The 15,448-nt window shown below is 35.2% G+C and overlaps 2 protein-coding genes across 2 annotated transcripts in view; one reads left to right on the forward strand and one right to left on the reverse strand.

Moving 5' to 3' along the window:
- Positions 1 to 2,243: 2,243 nt before the first annotated feature.
- On the reverse strand, positions 2,244 to 13,989 carry TMED5 (transmembrane p24 trafficking protein 5). Its single transcript, XM_090269743.1, has 4 exons — positions 13,558 to 13,989; positions 8,516 to 8,613; positions 5,808 to 5,991; positions 2,244 to 3,040 (listed from the first exon to the last, which is right to left on the reverse strand). Exons 1-4 carry the CDS (start codon positions 13,744 to 13,746, stop codon positions 2,822 to 2,824), a joined length of 690 nt encoding a protein of 229 aa, XP_090125869.1. The 5' UTR covers positions 13,747 to 13,989; the 3' UTR covers positions 2,244 to 2,821.
- A 155-nt stretch (positions 13,990 to 14,144) lies between these two features.
- CCDC18 (coiled-coil domain containing 18) overlaps positions 14,145 to 15,448 on the forward strand; it is a 118,638-nt gene continuing 117,334 nt past the window's right edge. Inside the window, exons 1-2 of the mRNA XM_090269744.1 lie at positions 14,145 to 14,349; positions 14,996 to 15,178. The gene's annotated coding sequence lies outside the window, so the exon portion shown is untranslated. The remainder of the gene's footprint in view (positions 14,350 to 14,995; positions 15,179 to 15,448) is intronic.

Consider the following 15,448-nt stretch of genomic DNA (forward strand, 5'->3'; position numbering starts at 1 on the left):
GTCACCCAGTTAACAAATGGTTCAAGAATAATGGACACCTGAACCCTAAATTGTGTTAAGCTTCTGAAGCCATATTCCAGACCTAAACAATCAATTTCTGGGGTGGGGTATAGGGGTGGAGCAAGATCCCTGGGTGCTTATTTAGCATTTCAAACTTGCAGAACTGATGATCTTTGCTTCTGAGTATTTTGAGCCCCTTTTAGTTTCAATGTATGTGTGGGCAATACATGAATAACTGCACATATAAAGAGAACTCCAAGGTAGAAGGCTATGGTTTTTTGAGTGGTAGGGAGAGCACATTTGGCTAAGATGAGATCAATGAAGACCTGGAAGGATTAGACAGCACTTACAATGGTAGATAAGGTTTTTTAAATTTTATTATATATACTCAGTGCAGTATTCATTTCTCATTTAATAGGGCTGTTCACAACTATAAAGCAATTTGAACAACTGACTTATTACACGTCAGATGAAAAACCATTACATGTTGAATCGATATCTTAAAATCTCATTGGAGGCATACAATTATAGGTACTTAGTCTCTGTTAATTTTTAAGATATAATAACGCTTAAGAAAGATAAACATAACATGAAATTACATTGTAATTTGTGATTTATTTCAATGCTATTTCAACCACTTATTTACCCTCTATGTCAACATTCACATGAAAGAACAGCATACCATTAATGATCCAAATGCAAATCAGAGTAAAATGCCATGACTTAAATATTGTAGCATTTTAAGAGTTTAATTAAAAACCAATGATAAAACGCTGTTGATTTATAAATACCTTACTCAGTTTTAACATAATTTTGAAATTGAATACTGATATTAAAAAAGCCATGAAGCAAATGATACATCTTTGGAAATATTAAATTTAGTCCTCTGCAAATTTTATTTTTGGTTAATACAGATAACTTGCTTCTTAAATCTTTTCACTTTGTCTATAAAAATAAAATTGTCCTCAGTATTCCTAAATTCTCTTTTCAAGATAAGGCTATTGTTATATGGTAAAAAGTTACTGAATCACAGGTTTAACTTAACATCAGTGTCAAAATATGTACAGAAGATGTAACAAATTCATTGTTAGGTAAGGAATCAAGAGTACAGTACAGTAACAATCCATGAGAGGTAGAATTCTTAGTCACAGTTTTATAAAAAGGTGCAGTAGTTTATATCTGTACTGTCTTATTAGTTATAGTACTATAAGTTTGCTTCTCATTATGAGGTTAACAGGAGGGGGTATGGGAGGACTCTTCAGAGGCAATTAACTTATTGGTCCTTGTTTTGCATGTGTTAAAAGGGACTATTCCTGGACACTTGGAACACTTATCAATGAAGGTAATTGATCATATATGGCATTTATCTCATTTTTTAAAAAGCTTCAGAGTAGGGAAATCTAAGTTTCTATTCTCCCAAAAGCATAAAGAGGAAAATAAGTCTTGTGCCACTCTGATTATAAACCATAAATGATTTGAGACTAAGACTACACAGACTGCAATAAGCTAAGATGGCACAGACTTTATGTAGTTACTGACACATGGAGTATTCAAATTTAGGATTCTGTGGGTTCCAATCTTCCTTGAATGTCAATAAAATGATAAAAGTCATTTTGTGAAAGTTATAGTAAAAATTGTAATAAATATGTATACACAGTGTTAAACTACAGTAGGGCTTATATTTCATAAGATGTACCTGAATATGGTACTTGGGTAATTCAAAACAGAATAAAACAGTTGTAAAAAATAAAACTCATAGTTAAGCAATGTTTCTTCCAGTTAACTAGAAATTATCTTACGATTTATATTAGGATTGGATCACTATGATGAGCCAATCAGATTACAGATACTTACCTAAATCCTTTTTTAACTGATTTTATTAGTTCTTTTTTACTGATTTTGAGAACTCAGAAAAGGAGATATTTATTTATATTAGGCCCAGATTCTTTTAGCAATATTTCCTTCACAACTGCTGGTAGTAATGTATCCAACTCAATAATCATGTTAAAATTTACATTACACTCTTGACAACATAAAAACAAAATTATTTTCCTCACATTTTATTTTAACATCCCATACCTCAGAATGTATCCTTAAGGAGACTGAGCAACCTTTAGCTATTTACCTCAGAGATAATCTGTCCTAATTGTAATAAGTATGACTTAGCATTTTAAGAATTAGCACAATGTCAGCTTTTGGGAATGTAAGCTAAGTATATAAAACAAACTTTGCTAATTTAAATTAAAATATATTTGGTTATAAAAGTCACACAAATCTGCTTTTCACAACTATGATTCTATTTACATTAGAGGAGAGATGATATGTAAAAAGTAGAAAAGGAGTCTGTCTTCTAAAGATATAGTCAATCCATGATTAAGTAATTCTTAGATGATTTATAACTTAATATACTGAAAACTTCTACAATAATTTGTAATTGCCTCATTTTCAAAGAAACTTCTGGGTAAGGTTATCTTTTAAAAATATTGTTCAGTATTGCATTTAAGCCCAACGTTCATTTATTTAAATCACCTATGACACATTTGCAAGAAGTTTTTTAAACTTAGGAAAATGCCATTATTAATATGGCTTCATTCAATTATACCTATATTCTGTAAAATTTTGTTATACACTTATGTACAAGGGAGCAATAAGATTACCTGCACAGAAGAAAGTGAAAACTTTTCCTTCACATTAAAATTGTAACTTTCACACTTATGGTAATAGCTGAAAACATTTTGGAAAATACTATTAATGGTCTTGACTGTAACAGTTTATTGCATTTTTCTGTCTTCTTCAATATTAAGTACTCTGATTTGGAGTTTTAAGTTCTACTTTTCCTCTTATCTTCAAATAGACTCTTCAGCATATAAACTTGAATGGCTGACACCACCACCATTACCACTAAATTAACCATAGACCAGAAATTGACTCTATCAAAGTTGCTTTCTTGTATATTTCGATCACGAGCTTCAAATGCTCTAAGCAGAGTTTGGATATGACCACTTTTGCTTAGTCTCGACTTGATACTGTTGATGGACTCCTGGAGATAAAAAAAAATTTTTTTTTCTATAAAAGAATGCTCAGTAATTTTAAATTAACTTTAAAATGTATTTCACAGCACCCTGATATTCTTTAGTTTTATATCTAAATACAGACAGTATTAATTAAGGGACAGACGCTACTTAGATTACCTGAAGACCTTCTGTGGTTATGGAATAGTTCTGATACTTTAAATCATTATTTGCAAAGTGATTTAACAAAGGAGCAAAGCTACTATGAATTGAAAATAATATGAAAATATATTCAAATGACACAGTGCCAGGAATTTTATACATATCATCTCTTTCTTAGTCCTCACAACCGTAAGAAAGTTTTAAAAAACTGACCTGAACTGATAAGTTTTTATTGTATGTTAATATTTTTTCCCTCTAATATTAGTCTGGTCCAAATTCGTATTTAGCAAAACACCCAATGTTTCTATCTCACCAAGTTGTGAAATTAGGAAATACTTCAATTTATGTGTGCATTCTATACATCCAAAAGTATAACCTATTTTTAATAAAAACATATTCCAATGTTTGAATTTAGTGAATGTGAATTAATTAAACAAACCTAGAAGGTGCATTCTAAGTTACATAACTTCTGAAAAAACTATTTTGTAAGTAGGGACTTGGTCATAAATATTTGAAAACTAATTACAAACTATATAAATATCAGTTAAAATTAAGTTGAGACTTAAAATTGTCAAAGTATTTATGGCAAAAATAAGAAAATCCAAGAAACAGATTTTTCTGGAGAGTCACTTTGCTTAAAAATCCTCATTTAAGCAAAAAATATACTCAAAATTTCAGATTGCTGTGTTAATCCTATAAAACCACAAAATGTGATATTTATCACATGGGCATATTTGTAAAGAAAAACAAATATTTTTCAGAAAAGGGATTCAGCTCCTCAAAGAGCATGCATAATTCTTTTTATAGCATAATACTGATAGTCATACATAAAATTATTTGTTCTAGTTTGCTACTGTGATACAAAATTTGGGGGCAGTAAATGGTAAAAGCTCCTGAAAGACAATTTATTCTTCTTAAAAAGTGAACTGTAAGTATTTTAAGGCATATTTCAATCTGAACTTTCTGGTCATTTTGTTTAACTGTGAATGACGTCAATCTCTGGAGAACGCAGTGAAGTACTAATAAGATTTATAATTATTTGTATTTTGTTCCTGTTGGCAAAATAAAATTTAAATGGAATATAGTCATATGAATGAGATTTTAAAAATGGGTGCAAAGACTGGATTATAGTGGAAGTATGGATATATCATTTCTATTTTAATTTTAAGCCAGTTCCTTATCTAAAAAATGGAATGGAAGGGAAAAAGGAAGGAGACCGGAACTAGACTAATAATAAATAAGTCATCTTCTAGTTCTAAAATTCAGCTAACTTTAATACACATATAAAATCAGGGTGAGATCAAAAATAGTCACAGTAAAAATTCATGTCAGTCAAACTTAGTATTTCAGTTTGTATTCACAGTGGAAAAAGGTAAGAAAACTAACATTTACTGTGTGCCAGACACTGTTTAAAGCACTTATATACATGGTATATCACATTTCATTCTCACACCTCTTGAGGCATTGTCCCCATTTTGCAGGCTGGAAACCAAGGCTCAGTCATCAAGGAATTATGCATGTAACAGGACCATTTGATATTCCAACTTAAGCTAACTGATTTATGTCTCTTCTGCTGTAATTTGATTGTTCCTTTCCTAAAACACCTCAAATGATCAAAATATCACATTATAAAAAGAAAGTTTAGTTGATAAAAGTATAGAGGTTATACTGTTTGAAACTTGCAATAACCATATCATTTCTCCTGCAGAATTTCTACAGTAGAGTTTTACATGCTATTTACAGATATTACTGAGTAAAATCCCTTTTTAAAAAAAGATATTATTTATTTATTTTTAAGAGATAGGGGAAAGGAGGGAGATAGAGAGGGAGACACACACTGATGTGAGAGAGAAACATCATTCAGTTGCCTCTCACATGCGCCCCAGGGGCGGAACCCGCGACCCAGGCATGTGCCCTCACTGGGAATTGAACTGGCAACCTTGCTCTGTGCGGGACAACGCCCAATGGAGCCACACTGGTCAGGACTCACTGAGTAAATTCTATCCTTTGATTACATCTAGCTGTGGCTGAAGGGTTATAACCTTTCCCTCTATCATTGGCAGTACTATTATTAAATGCAAATAGGTTCTTATACTATGTACGTTTCATTATGCATGTCTGTAATAAACAAAGCATAAAGCAATTCAAGCAAAGAAGCCATATCCTAAGTTTTTATTCCTGAGTAATGCTAGTTTCTGATAACTGCTAGCTTTGGTTTGAGTAATAAAAACAGTGTTCCCAAATTAATCAAATAATATCAAATTTCATGTTGTAAAACTATGATGTGGGAAAAATGCCTGTACATCCTAAGATTTTACAAATTACTCCTTTTTATTCTATGTGCAAGTATGCTACAGATCATTACATACTTCTATTAGTGAACATTCTAAAGGAGTTTTGTAGTTAAGAGCCTGTATTCAAATTCTAGTTCTCCCTCTATTTGATTATGTGACAGAAACATTACCTAATCTCCCTAAGACACTATTTCCTCACTGGAAAGATGGAGATAATCTTGACAAAGTTAAGTTTAAGGATTATATGAGATAATGCAATTAAAATACTTAGCTCAGTGCCTGTCACATAGTAAGGCCTCTGGCTATTATAATTTTTATTATAGTAAAAGCCCATACTGACCAGGATGTCCTCCAGTTTCATATCCAACACATCTGTGCCAGTGATATACTTCTTCCAGTCCTCCTGCTCTTGCTCCTGCTCCCCCATATTATCCAGGATTAACTCAAAGAAAATCACCTTCTCAGAAATGGTGCTGAATGTATTATCAAAGCAGAACATGTAGTCACCAACTTCAGTCTCTACCCTGTATTAAAAAATGTACATCTTCAGTTATTTGTACTTATATTTTGGATTAAAAAAAACTACTACAGATAGAAGCAATAATGGTTTATAATAAGTGGGCAGCTTACTGATAGACTTCCATAGTATTGAAAGATAATTTATAATTTCCTGGGAAAGAGGCAACCTGGAAATATAGAGGGGTGGGCAAAAGTATGTTTAAAGTTATAATGCTAATAATACAAGAATAAACTCTGTTTCATGTACTCACAACTGTAAATTTACTTTTGCCCACCCTTGTATATTCAAGTACTTGAAATCTAGATGTGTTTGGCATTATGGTAAATGATATAATTTTTGAAAAAGAATAGAATTAAAAATCTAGGTACATAATACCTCATGATGAATTTTAAGATTTAAATGTTATAAAAATTAATTTGTCATGAGTTCAATTCATATAGAGATATGACTAGAAACCTCTCCTTCAGTTCAGATTAATCTGTAAGTCAGTTATGTTTTGTTTTCTAAAGCAGTGATGGGTTTTCCTAAATGCTTTCTTTCAAGCCTCCTACCAATTGAGTACATCTTTGGAATGCAGTTAGGGTAATATTAAATCATTTGTCTAGAAAAATGCATTTATATATAACTCCTCTTTACAGGCAGTGCTAGACAAATAGATATTATTTAAACACTTTAAGGCTCTGTTTGGAGAAATTCTTACTAACCCTGACTTCTAGAAGGGGAGTATTTGTTTTAAAATTTTAACTTAAGAAAGAAACTATTTCAATGCCATAACTGAGATTTTAGTTGCCTTTAAAAAGGTAATATAACTAGAGATAAAATTTTTGTTAAAATGTAATTTTTACAAAGTAGATCTGTAAATCTGGTGTAGTGATTAAGAGTGAGTTGGACTGCCTGGGTTTTAAGTTCTTGCTTCACTGTTCACTAGTGGTGTAATCTTCCATCAGTTCACTTAACAGCTCTAGGCCTCAATTTCCGCATGGGTAAAATGATGATAATATCATGTACGTCATAGGATTGTGGTGAAGAGTAAAATATACAAATTCATGTAAAGTGCTTAGAACAGTGTCCTGGCACATTGAAAGAACTCAATAAATGTGAATTCTACTCATTTTTTTTCTCCTAATGTTTTAATGACAGGTAATTCTATGCACCAAAGCAATAAAGTACCTTTTCTCCCTAAAAGTCAATAGGAGATCAGAAAATTGAAGAGAAATAAAAACTGACAAAAATTCTATAATTTTCTATATTCTGAAATTTAAAGATGGACTATATTTTTAGTTCTCGTTCATATATCTATCAAAGATAAAATATAGTTAATCCCAAGTATATCAATCTAAACTTAAAATTATGATTTTTATTTTATATATTAATAGTTTATGCAAATATTTTTTCTGAGCTCTACATAGCTAAAATGCCACTTTACAAAACACTCTGAAATTAATATTTTAAATTATAATGGAGATATTTTCCCCCTCATTCATTCATACATATATTCAGTTTTTACTATCAATTACATGCCAGGTACTTTGGTTAACAAAGACCAATAATTATAATAATAGCTAGTACTTACATAGTGCTATGTGCCAGGGATGTTCTAAGCATCGTATGGTTGAAAGTAAGAATTTTGGTCCATCCTGCCTCCTCTTAATAACTGTATATCCCTGCAGACTTATTTAACTTCTCTGAGCCTCCTTGTCTGTAAAATGGGAATTAGGGTATCAAAGAATCTATCTCACAGTGGATTGGAATAATTCATTTAGAAGCATATAAAATGCATAGCCTAGTTTATGGCAAATATTAGATACTCTGTATGGATTCTTCTTCCTCTAAACTCAAGAGTTTAGTTTTAACAATATCAAGTAACAAAAGTGCTAAAGTAAAATACTAGAAAGGAACATGGAAATATCAGTGACATCTAAAAAAAAAAGGGAAATGAGATGTAAGAAGAGAATACATGGCCTGTTGTCAAATTTAAACTGGAAGTGTTATAACGAGTATTTTCTTTCTATATGGTTTTCTATGGCCAGATTTTTTACTTTTGGATCCTCTTAATGGTCTAAAAAAGTGAGGTCGAGTGAAAAAACAATTTTTACATACACAAATGTATTTTATTGTTGTTTTAAGGAAGAAAATAATGGGCAAAGATGATAGCAAGCAGTTCAAGAAACTTTAGGATACACACCTGGAACAGTAACTTAAGTTAAAACAAAAAGCCCATGCAAGCCAGAAAGGCAGGTTTAAAATGCCAAAATAGATTGAATGCAATACCTAGGGAATGCTCATCTATTTAACCAAAGCAAGGAAAAAGTTTAATCAGGATCAACACACAATGCCTAAACAAAAAGAAAAAGATTAATGGAAAATACTGCAGTTTTTAAGATAGACCACTATCAAGGACTGTTTAAAATGTTCATATAGAATCTATTAATATTGATATTTGGTATCAAATGTGCTAAATTTCCCTGCCCTGTGGAGAGCCCACTGGTATTTATCAGCCCCAGGAATCAACTAAAGAGATTACTTACGTGTGAACTCCATCTGATTTTCTTTGTTCAAAAACTAAGGTTCTTCCTTCTGGAGAAGCAAGATAGAAATCAATATCTAACCCTGCTCCATCTAAAACCTGTAGAATAGTATGGAAGAGAAGAACACATATTACAAATTCTGAAAATAAATTATATAAAGTAGATCAGATGATGAAAATTTTTTCTTTATAAACCTAGAGGAGTGAGAACGTCAATGGACTCATTAGGGCTAGAAGCAAGCTGAAAAATCATCTAGTTCAATTCCATTTATTTTTGGAACTGGTCCCTTTCTTACCAATTCCTGTTGGCTATCATAGAAACTTAAATCTTATAGGTATTACTGAAATAATCTTCCTAAAAACAGTGCCTTCATTGGGAATCCTGTAGAGTTAAAAGGAACACAGAAGTGAGTTCAAATTGTGGACCTTTTACTTAGGCAATTTAGGGTATGTTATGAGACTTCCTGAATTTGTTTTCTCATCAATAAAATACAAATTAGCTACTTCTTAGCCTAGAACTCAAGACCTCCATGGTATGACTCCAACTGACTTCTTCAACAGATTCATCTACTGTCCCTCAATATGAACAGTATATTCAAGGTACACTGTTTACTGCCTGGCCAAGGAACACAATCTATTCCTTTACAATCCCCAAATGTCCTCCTCTTGCTGCTACTGAGAAGATAGCAGCTCACAATTATAGCTGATGCCACACATTGCTATTTATTCATTCATTCATTTATTTAAAAGCCTCACCTGAGGATATGCTTATTGATTTTAGAGAGAGAAGGGGGGTGGAGAGAAACACGGATGTGAGAGGAACATGGATCAGTTGCCACCCATACACACTGTGACCCGGGATCAAACCCAGAACCCAGGTATGTGCCCTGACTGAGGATCAAACCAGCAACCGCAACTGTTTGGTGTATGGACGATGCTCCAACGAACTGAGCCACCCAGCCAGGGCCATACATAGTCTTTTAAGTGATTTATGTGGATTAATTTATTCCTCACAACTCTAAAAAGGTGGGTCCTATTATTCTCATTTTAATAAAAAACAAAAAACTGAGGTACAGAGAAGTAATTTCCCAAGGTGATACAGCAAATAAGTGGCACAGTCAAAATATGAACTCAGCAATTTCCCTCCGATGGCTACTCTTTCTCTCATATAACTCTCCATTTTATTTTTTATTTTTGGTGGCTTTAATGGAATGATGTAAAAGATTACCTACTCCTGTTCTCCAGTTACTGATCAAAAGAACTGTTTCAAATGGCTAGTTAAACATATACAATTCTTTTTCCTCTTTAAATCCCAATGAAATGAAGAAAACATAATACAAATAGTCCATAACAACACTGGAAATCTAGGAAGCCTGTTAACAGACTAGAAAAGGAAGAAATTTCTGGAAGATATTCCACTGAGCAAAGGCTGTATCTAGCTACCAATATTTATCGATCTCAAACTCTTCATTAAACGTATATTACAAAGACATGTAATGTTAGCAGAATGAACATGGATGGACACTAATAATCAGAGAACTAGAAGCCAAGGAATTCTCAGAACAAGATGAAAAAGTATAAATGAAACAGTATGAGGGAAATGGTAAGGCCTTTCATGAAGAACAGAGCTAACAATTTAAAATTATCCATCGAATATGCATTTCAAAAGAAGAGAACCAAAAGAAATGGAGGAAATTATCAAATAGGAGAATAAAGTTCCTGCTTCAAAAAATAAAATTCATTAGACTGAAGTGGAATAAGTAAAAAAAGACCTAAAAATCCTACTGATTTCTTGAAAGGATTTAAAAAAGAGCAACCGAGAAATGTCCAAGATTAGTAGTAAAGAACTGCAAAATAAACAAGAATTGTGATTGGCAATAGAATTCTTAACATAAGTAGCAGAAAACCACAATGGAGCCCTGTCTTCGATATTACCAAGAAAAAAAAGTATACTGCTTACTGAAGTGAAAGCAAAAAGTAAAGCCATTTTCAGATATCCAAGGACTCAAAACATTCTAAAGAATTACTCAAGGTTATCCTCAGGGGGGAAAAAAAGTATCAATTAAATCAGAAAGTGAACTATATATAACAAAATGAAGCAAAGATTTCAGTAAAACTAGGTTTAAAAGATATTTTTAGCAGTGGCTGTCAGGCTTAATGAAATTATTAAAAATGGTATTTAAGAATACATTTATTTTAAAAAGTACCATAATCCAAAACTAAATTTCTCAATGATTCAATGGAACATGATGAGCCAGTGCCACTTCTCCTGTCTGCATAACTATGGTAATAATGCTTCAATCCCTCAAAAGTAGTCTTCTGTCTTACTCCTCAACGCCTTGTCACATGCTGCTCTTTTTACCCATTACCTTGTTCTACTCACTCCCTTATGCCTCTTAAGCCTGACTTCTACAGGTCTGAATTCCACTCCCTCTGGGACGTCTTCTCTCAATTCCCAGATGAAATCAAGTCCTCCCTTTAAATATTCTCATAGCCATATGCATTTACCTTAATAGCACTTTTGAGAGTTATAATTTAACATTTATTTGTATAATAATTTGATTAATGTCTGTCCCTATACAAAACTGTAAGAGTCTGGACTACATTTTTACTCACCATTGTAGTCATAGCACCTACCAGAGTGCTTATACAAATTAAGCACTCAATAAATACTTAAATTTTTAAATGACCTATTTTATTCATAAAATATATGTATTGACATTAAAATTTTTTGAGACTATAATGTAGGGCTCATCAATTATCCTGAAAGTGTCCTCCTAACCCTGACAAGTAAGCAATGGTTAAAAGTTTGGAACGTGGGTTTCCTGAAATTTTAAAAGCTACGACAAAATCCAGTAGCTTATAGTTAATGCAGAATTAATCATGGAGGAGGAAAATGCAAACAAAAGGCTGAGGATGATTTCTACCCTACACACCCCTCCAACATTGTCTAGGATTATAGACATTAAATGATTTTATTTTTCTTCTCAATTCAATTGTTCAGGAAGAATAAATGCTTTGGGGGAACAGTCTCTTTAAGAGTGACTATATACAAAGTATAAAGCTAAACCAAGCCACCTTTATAACACTAGCAGTGTAAATGTAAAAAAACTAACATTCATTTAATATTTACTGTGTGTCAGGGACAGTCTATGAACATACTTATTAACTCATTTTTTCAAATCTATGAGATAATTACAGTACTATTATCTTTATTTTACAAGTCAAAGGTTAAGTAACTTGTTCAAAATCACACAGGTAGTTGAGAGGATTTCAACCCAGGCATTTTATCTCTAGAGCGAGCTCTTAATCATAAAAGGTCAGTAGTTAAAATAGATTTCCTCCTTAATACCTGGGTAAATATTGAGGAATTTTTGAGTAATACAAATTGTTTTCTGTGAACCATTTCATTGATTTCCTTGCCTCTAATTGTGAGCTCCTTAAACCCATCTTGCACATTATCCAGTGATCTGAAAAACATTTTTGACTGTTACCATGCTGCTTAAATCTTCAATGGCTCTTGCACAGAATAAGGGCAAAGCTACTTAACGTTGGTGCACAAGGCTAATATAATGATCCATGATCAAGCCTCCTGATCTCTTTTTCTTTCTCCCACTCTAGACTTTCTTGACTTAGTCTAATAAAAACTCAGCCCTTGCAGTGTCCTCTACATACTGCCCACTGCCAAAAACACTCCCATTACACACTTTCAGAACCATCTATTCATTTTGTTCCTTTTGCTGAATGTCCTCCCTTCCTTGCATTCTTGTTTCACTGAAGCATCTTTCTAGTTTCAAATTTATTTTATCCAGGAATCTTTTCCTGAAACCCTAGAGAAGTGGCCCTCCTCTATTAGCATTTAACCACACTATTGAAATTACCTGTTTATAAGCCAGTACCCCTTGAAAACGGGGACCTTTACTTTTGTTTTTAATCCACCCCCCCCCCTTTACTGGCACATGGTAACTGTTCAGTAAGTGAACTTTCAAACTAGACTGGAAATTTAAAAATGTTGACTTCTGGATTTGGCTTTGCTAACTATGTGACTTTAAATACACTCTATGCTTACCTTTTAAATCTATAAATAAACTAATTCTAGTTCCTTTGGATGAAAATTCTATATAACTTTTACTTTGTTCTATATGTGAGACAATACCTATACTGAAAAAGATTCCCTACATCAACTTAAAAAACTGACATCTGGTTACAAATTAAGTAACCTGTAAAAAAATTAAAAGATGAATCACACCAACACATCTCTTTTGGCAGTGCTACCTACAGACAGACATCGAAATTTGTGTGGACCTAACAAGATTTCTTGTAAGAAATTACCCTCTACCAGGACTACATAAATTAAGGCAACTTCCTATATAATATTATGCAGATACTAAAAAGAAACCAATGATATGGGGGCAAAAAGCTTACAGTGCTGAATGAAAGGTTATAACGTTTTAATATACAATTGGATCTTATCTGACTGAAAAATAAGATGCAACTGATAAGGAAACGAACCACTACATAAACAGCCCCTTTCACAATACTCCAAAATCGTATTTAGTGATAATCCCATGGTCACAACCCAAAAATCCTTAACTTTAGCAATGACAGTTAAGATTTATATGAGGTTGGGCGAGGGTGGTGGCGTGAATTAAACAAATGTCACCGTTTCGTCCAATGATAAAGGAGAACGTGTGTCAGCCCTGTACTGTATTGTGAAATTCTCAGTATTGGAACGTGTACTGGCTAGCAAAGGGATGGGCGACTTATGAAAGAGAAAAACCACCGACATCAGCAGTGCTGGCCTCTCTCCGACGAGAGGAAAGGGGAGAAGGCAAAGAGTCAACTCCAGGTCCCGCCTCACTTCCCGCTTCCCGGCCCCAAGGAGCCCAGCCTCGCGCGCTTGCGCTGAGCTGGCCGGTTGCTGGGGCGGCCCTCGCCTCTTCACCACTCGGGTGGTCCAAAGGAAGTTTCCAAGCGGGTGAGAGGCGACGACGAGGTGCAATGGGGCTAAAGGAAAGAGGCAGGCTCACCCTCCGCACTTACTTGGTACTCAATCTCCAGAGAGGCCTTCAGGGGCATGGGCTGGTAGAAACACTCCTTCCGGCCGGCCGGAAGGGTAAACGTGAAGTCGCTGTCTAAGGAGTGTGTGAAGCCGACCACCCCCGGCAGCAGCACTGGGGGCAGAGCGGCCAGGAGGATCACCGGGAAGGGCAGCCAGGTCTTGTCGCCCATCCCTGCCAGGCAATCTTGGGCTGGAAAAGGCGTTGGGAATTGTGGGTTATTCGCACGTAGTCTACTCTTTTCCTCCGTGGACTCTTTGTGGTTGGCTGATAAACCTGGAGAAACTCTAGCTGGCGGCCACGGCGAACACTCTCCGAGGCGGATACGCCGGCCTCGAAAAAGTAGGAACTGAGGGAGGGGCCAGCAGTCCTTTTCCGCACCCTCCCAGGTCTCGGTTCCCTCAGGCCCCGCGTGAGCTCCGCCCACCTCACAACCCTACAGCCGCAAGTCCCCTTGGCTTCCCCTACACCAATGGGCGCATCGTGGGTAATTGTGGGAAATGTAGTTCCGAGAGAGCCGGCTCGGACTCAGACCAGATCCCCAACAGTCCCCGCGCATCCTGCGTCGCCCCGCCCACACTGAGCGGGGCGGTGGATGGGGCGGTGCTGCGTCCGGAGAAGTGCGTTCTTAACGGTTCCCGCGGCGGTTCGAACTCTCCGCAGGCGGAGTTCGCTGGTTCCCTGTGTATTGTGTCTGCTGTTTCCACGCCCGGAGCCCACGAGAGGGTCTGAGGCTTCCGAATGCAGAGAAGAGCGCTGCGGGCGCTGTCTACGGGTGGGTCTCTGCCAACTAGGACTAGGGTAGTGAGCGACTGCTTCTTTGTGGGAAGAAACAGGCCTACCTTGGGGAGTTTTGTTCCGTTCGCTCTAGGCATCCTCGGAGCTTTTTGTCTGATTCTCCTCTGCTGCGCACGCTGCTCTGCCGGGTTGTATTTTAGTTGAGGAAAAATGGAGAGGAAGATGTCAAATTTGCCCCATTCTTCGGATGAACATAGGTTCAATTTTGTCCAGTTGAGCGTTCTTGATCAGGAATCTTTTTCGACTACAGCCCATCCTATTACATACGGAGGGTATAAAGAGCACTTGTTCTTCGTTGCGATGGGTGTGCGTTTGAACAGTTACAGACGCGTTATTAGAACCAAGGATGACGTTACGGCCTGTAGATAGCATGTGCTTTCCCACATGTACAAGCAATGAAGATAGACTTTTATGACTACTGAAGGGAGGAGGAATCTTCATTTGACAATAGATGGTCCACTATGAAAAAAAGTGACTATCAAATGTATTCGTTGATACTTTAGAAGGGTTACAGAATTTTTATATTAAAATACGCGAAAGACGTTGGACCATAATATCGAACGACACTTTAGAATTTACCCAAATTTTCTTTACCCTTTTTCTTTTCCGCCACCATCCTGCAGGAAAGTAGAGATGTCGAAAAGATAAAGCAAAATGGGTACCTGATCCATTGACTTTGTTTGGAAGAGTCCTCTCACTTAAGCAGAAACAAATTTGTGGAAACAAAAGGGGAAAGAGGATAGAAACATTTTCTCTTAAGATTACACAGTATCTCTTAATTTCTTGCCATAGTTTCTTCCAATAAGGTAAGAGTTTTCTTTAATCTTTCTCCTCACATCTGAGAATAATATGTCATACTATTTTAGATGAATGAGGGGAAGGAAGGGCCGTTTAGTAATCATCTATTCACTGAAAATATTGAACTTCTGTAAGTGTGTTACAGTCCTGAACATAATTCACAGGACTCCAAGCCATTTGGAGTTTGAGATGTGGTCAGAATTCTAGAAGGGTGATGAAAGAGAGATGCTACATGGCAAATGTAACTTAAAAGGAATGTAATTTTAAGATTATGCAGA

This window comes from Furipterus horrens, unplaced genomic scaffold (assembly GCF_987537825.1).
Source record: "Furipterus horrens unplaced genomic scaffold, mFurHor1.1.pri manual_scaffold_3, whole genome shotgun sequence".
Taxonomy (NCBI): domain Eukaryota; kingdom Metazoa; phylum Chordata; class Mammalia; order Chiroptera; family Furipteridae; genus Furipterus; species Furipterus horrens.

Bases quoted from the DNA above. Each gene is read 5' to 3' on its own strand.
- TMED5 (XM_090269743.1), bottom strand. From the start codon at position 13,746: ATGGGCGACAAGACCTGGCTGCCCTTCCCGGTGATCCTCCTGGCCGCT. The intron at 8,614-13,557 runs GTAAGTGCGGAG...ACTATTCTACAG, and splicing joins CTCTGGAGATTGAGTACCAA to GTTTTAGATGGAGCAGGGTT. The intron at 5,992-8,515 runs GTAAGTAATCTC...TTTTTAATACAG, and splicing joins AAATCAGATGGAGTTCACAC to GGTAGAGACTGAAGTTGGTG.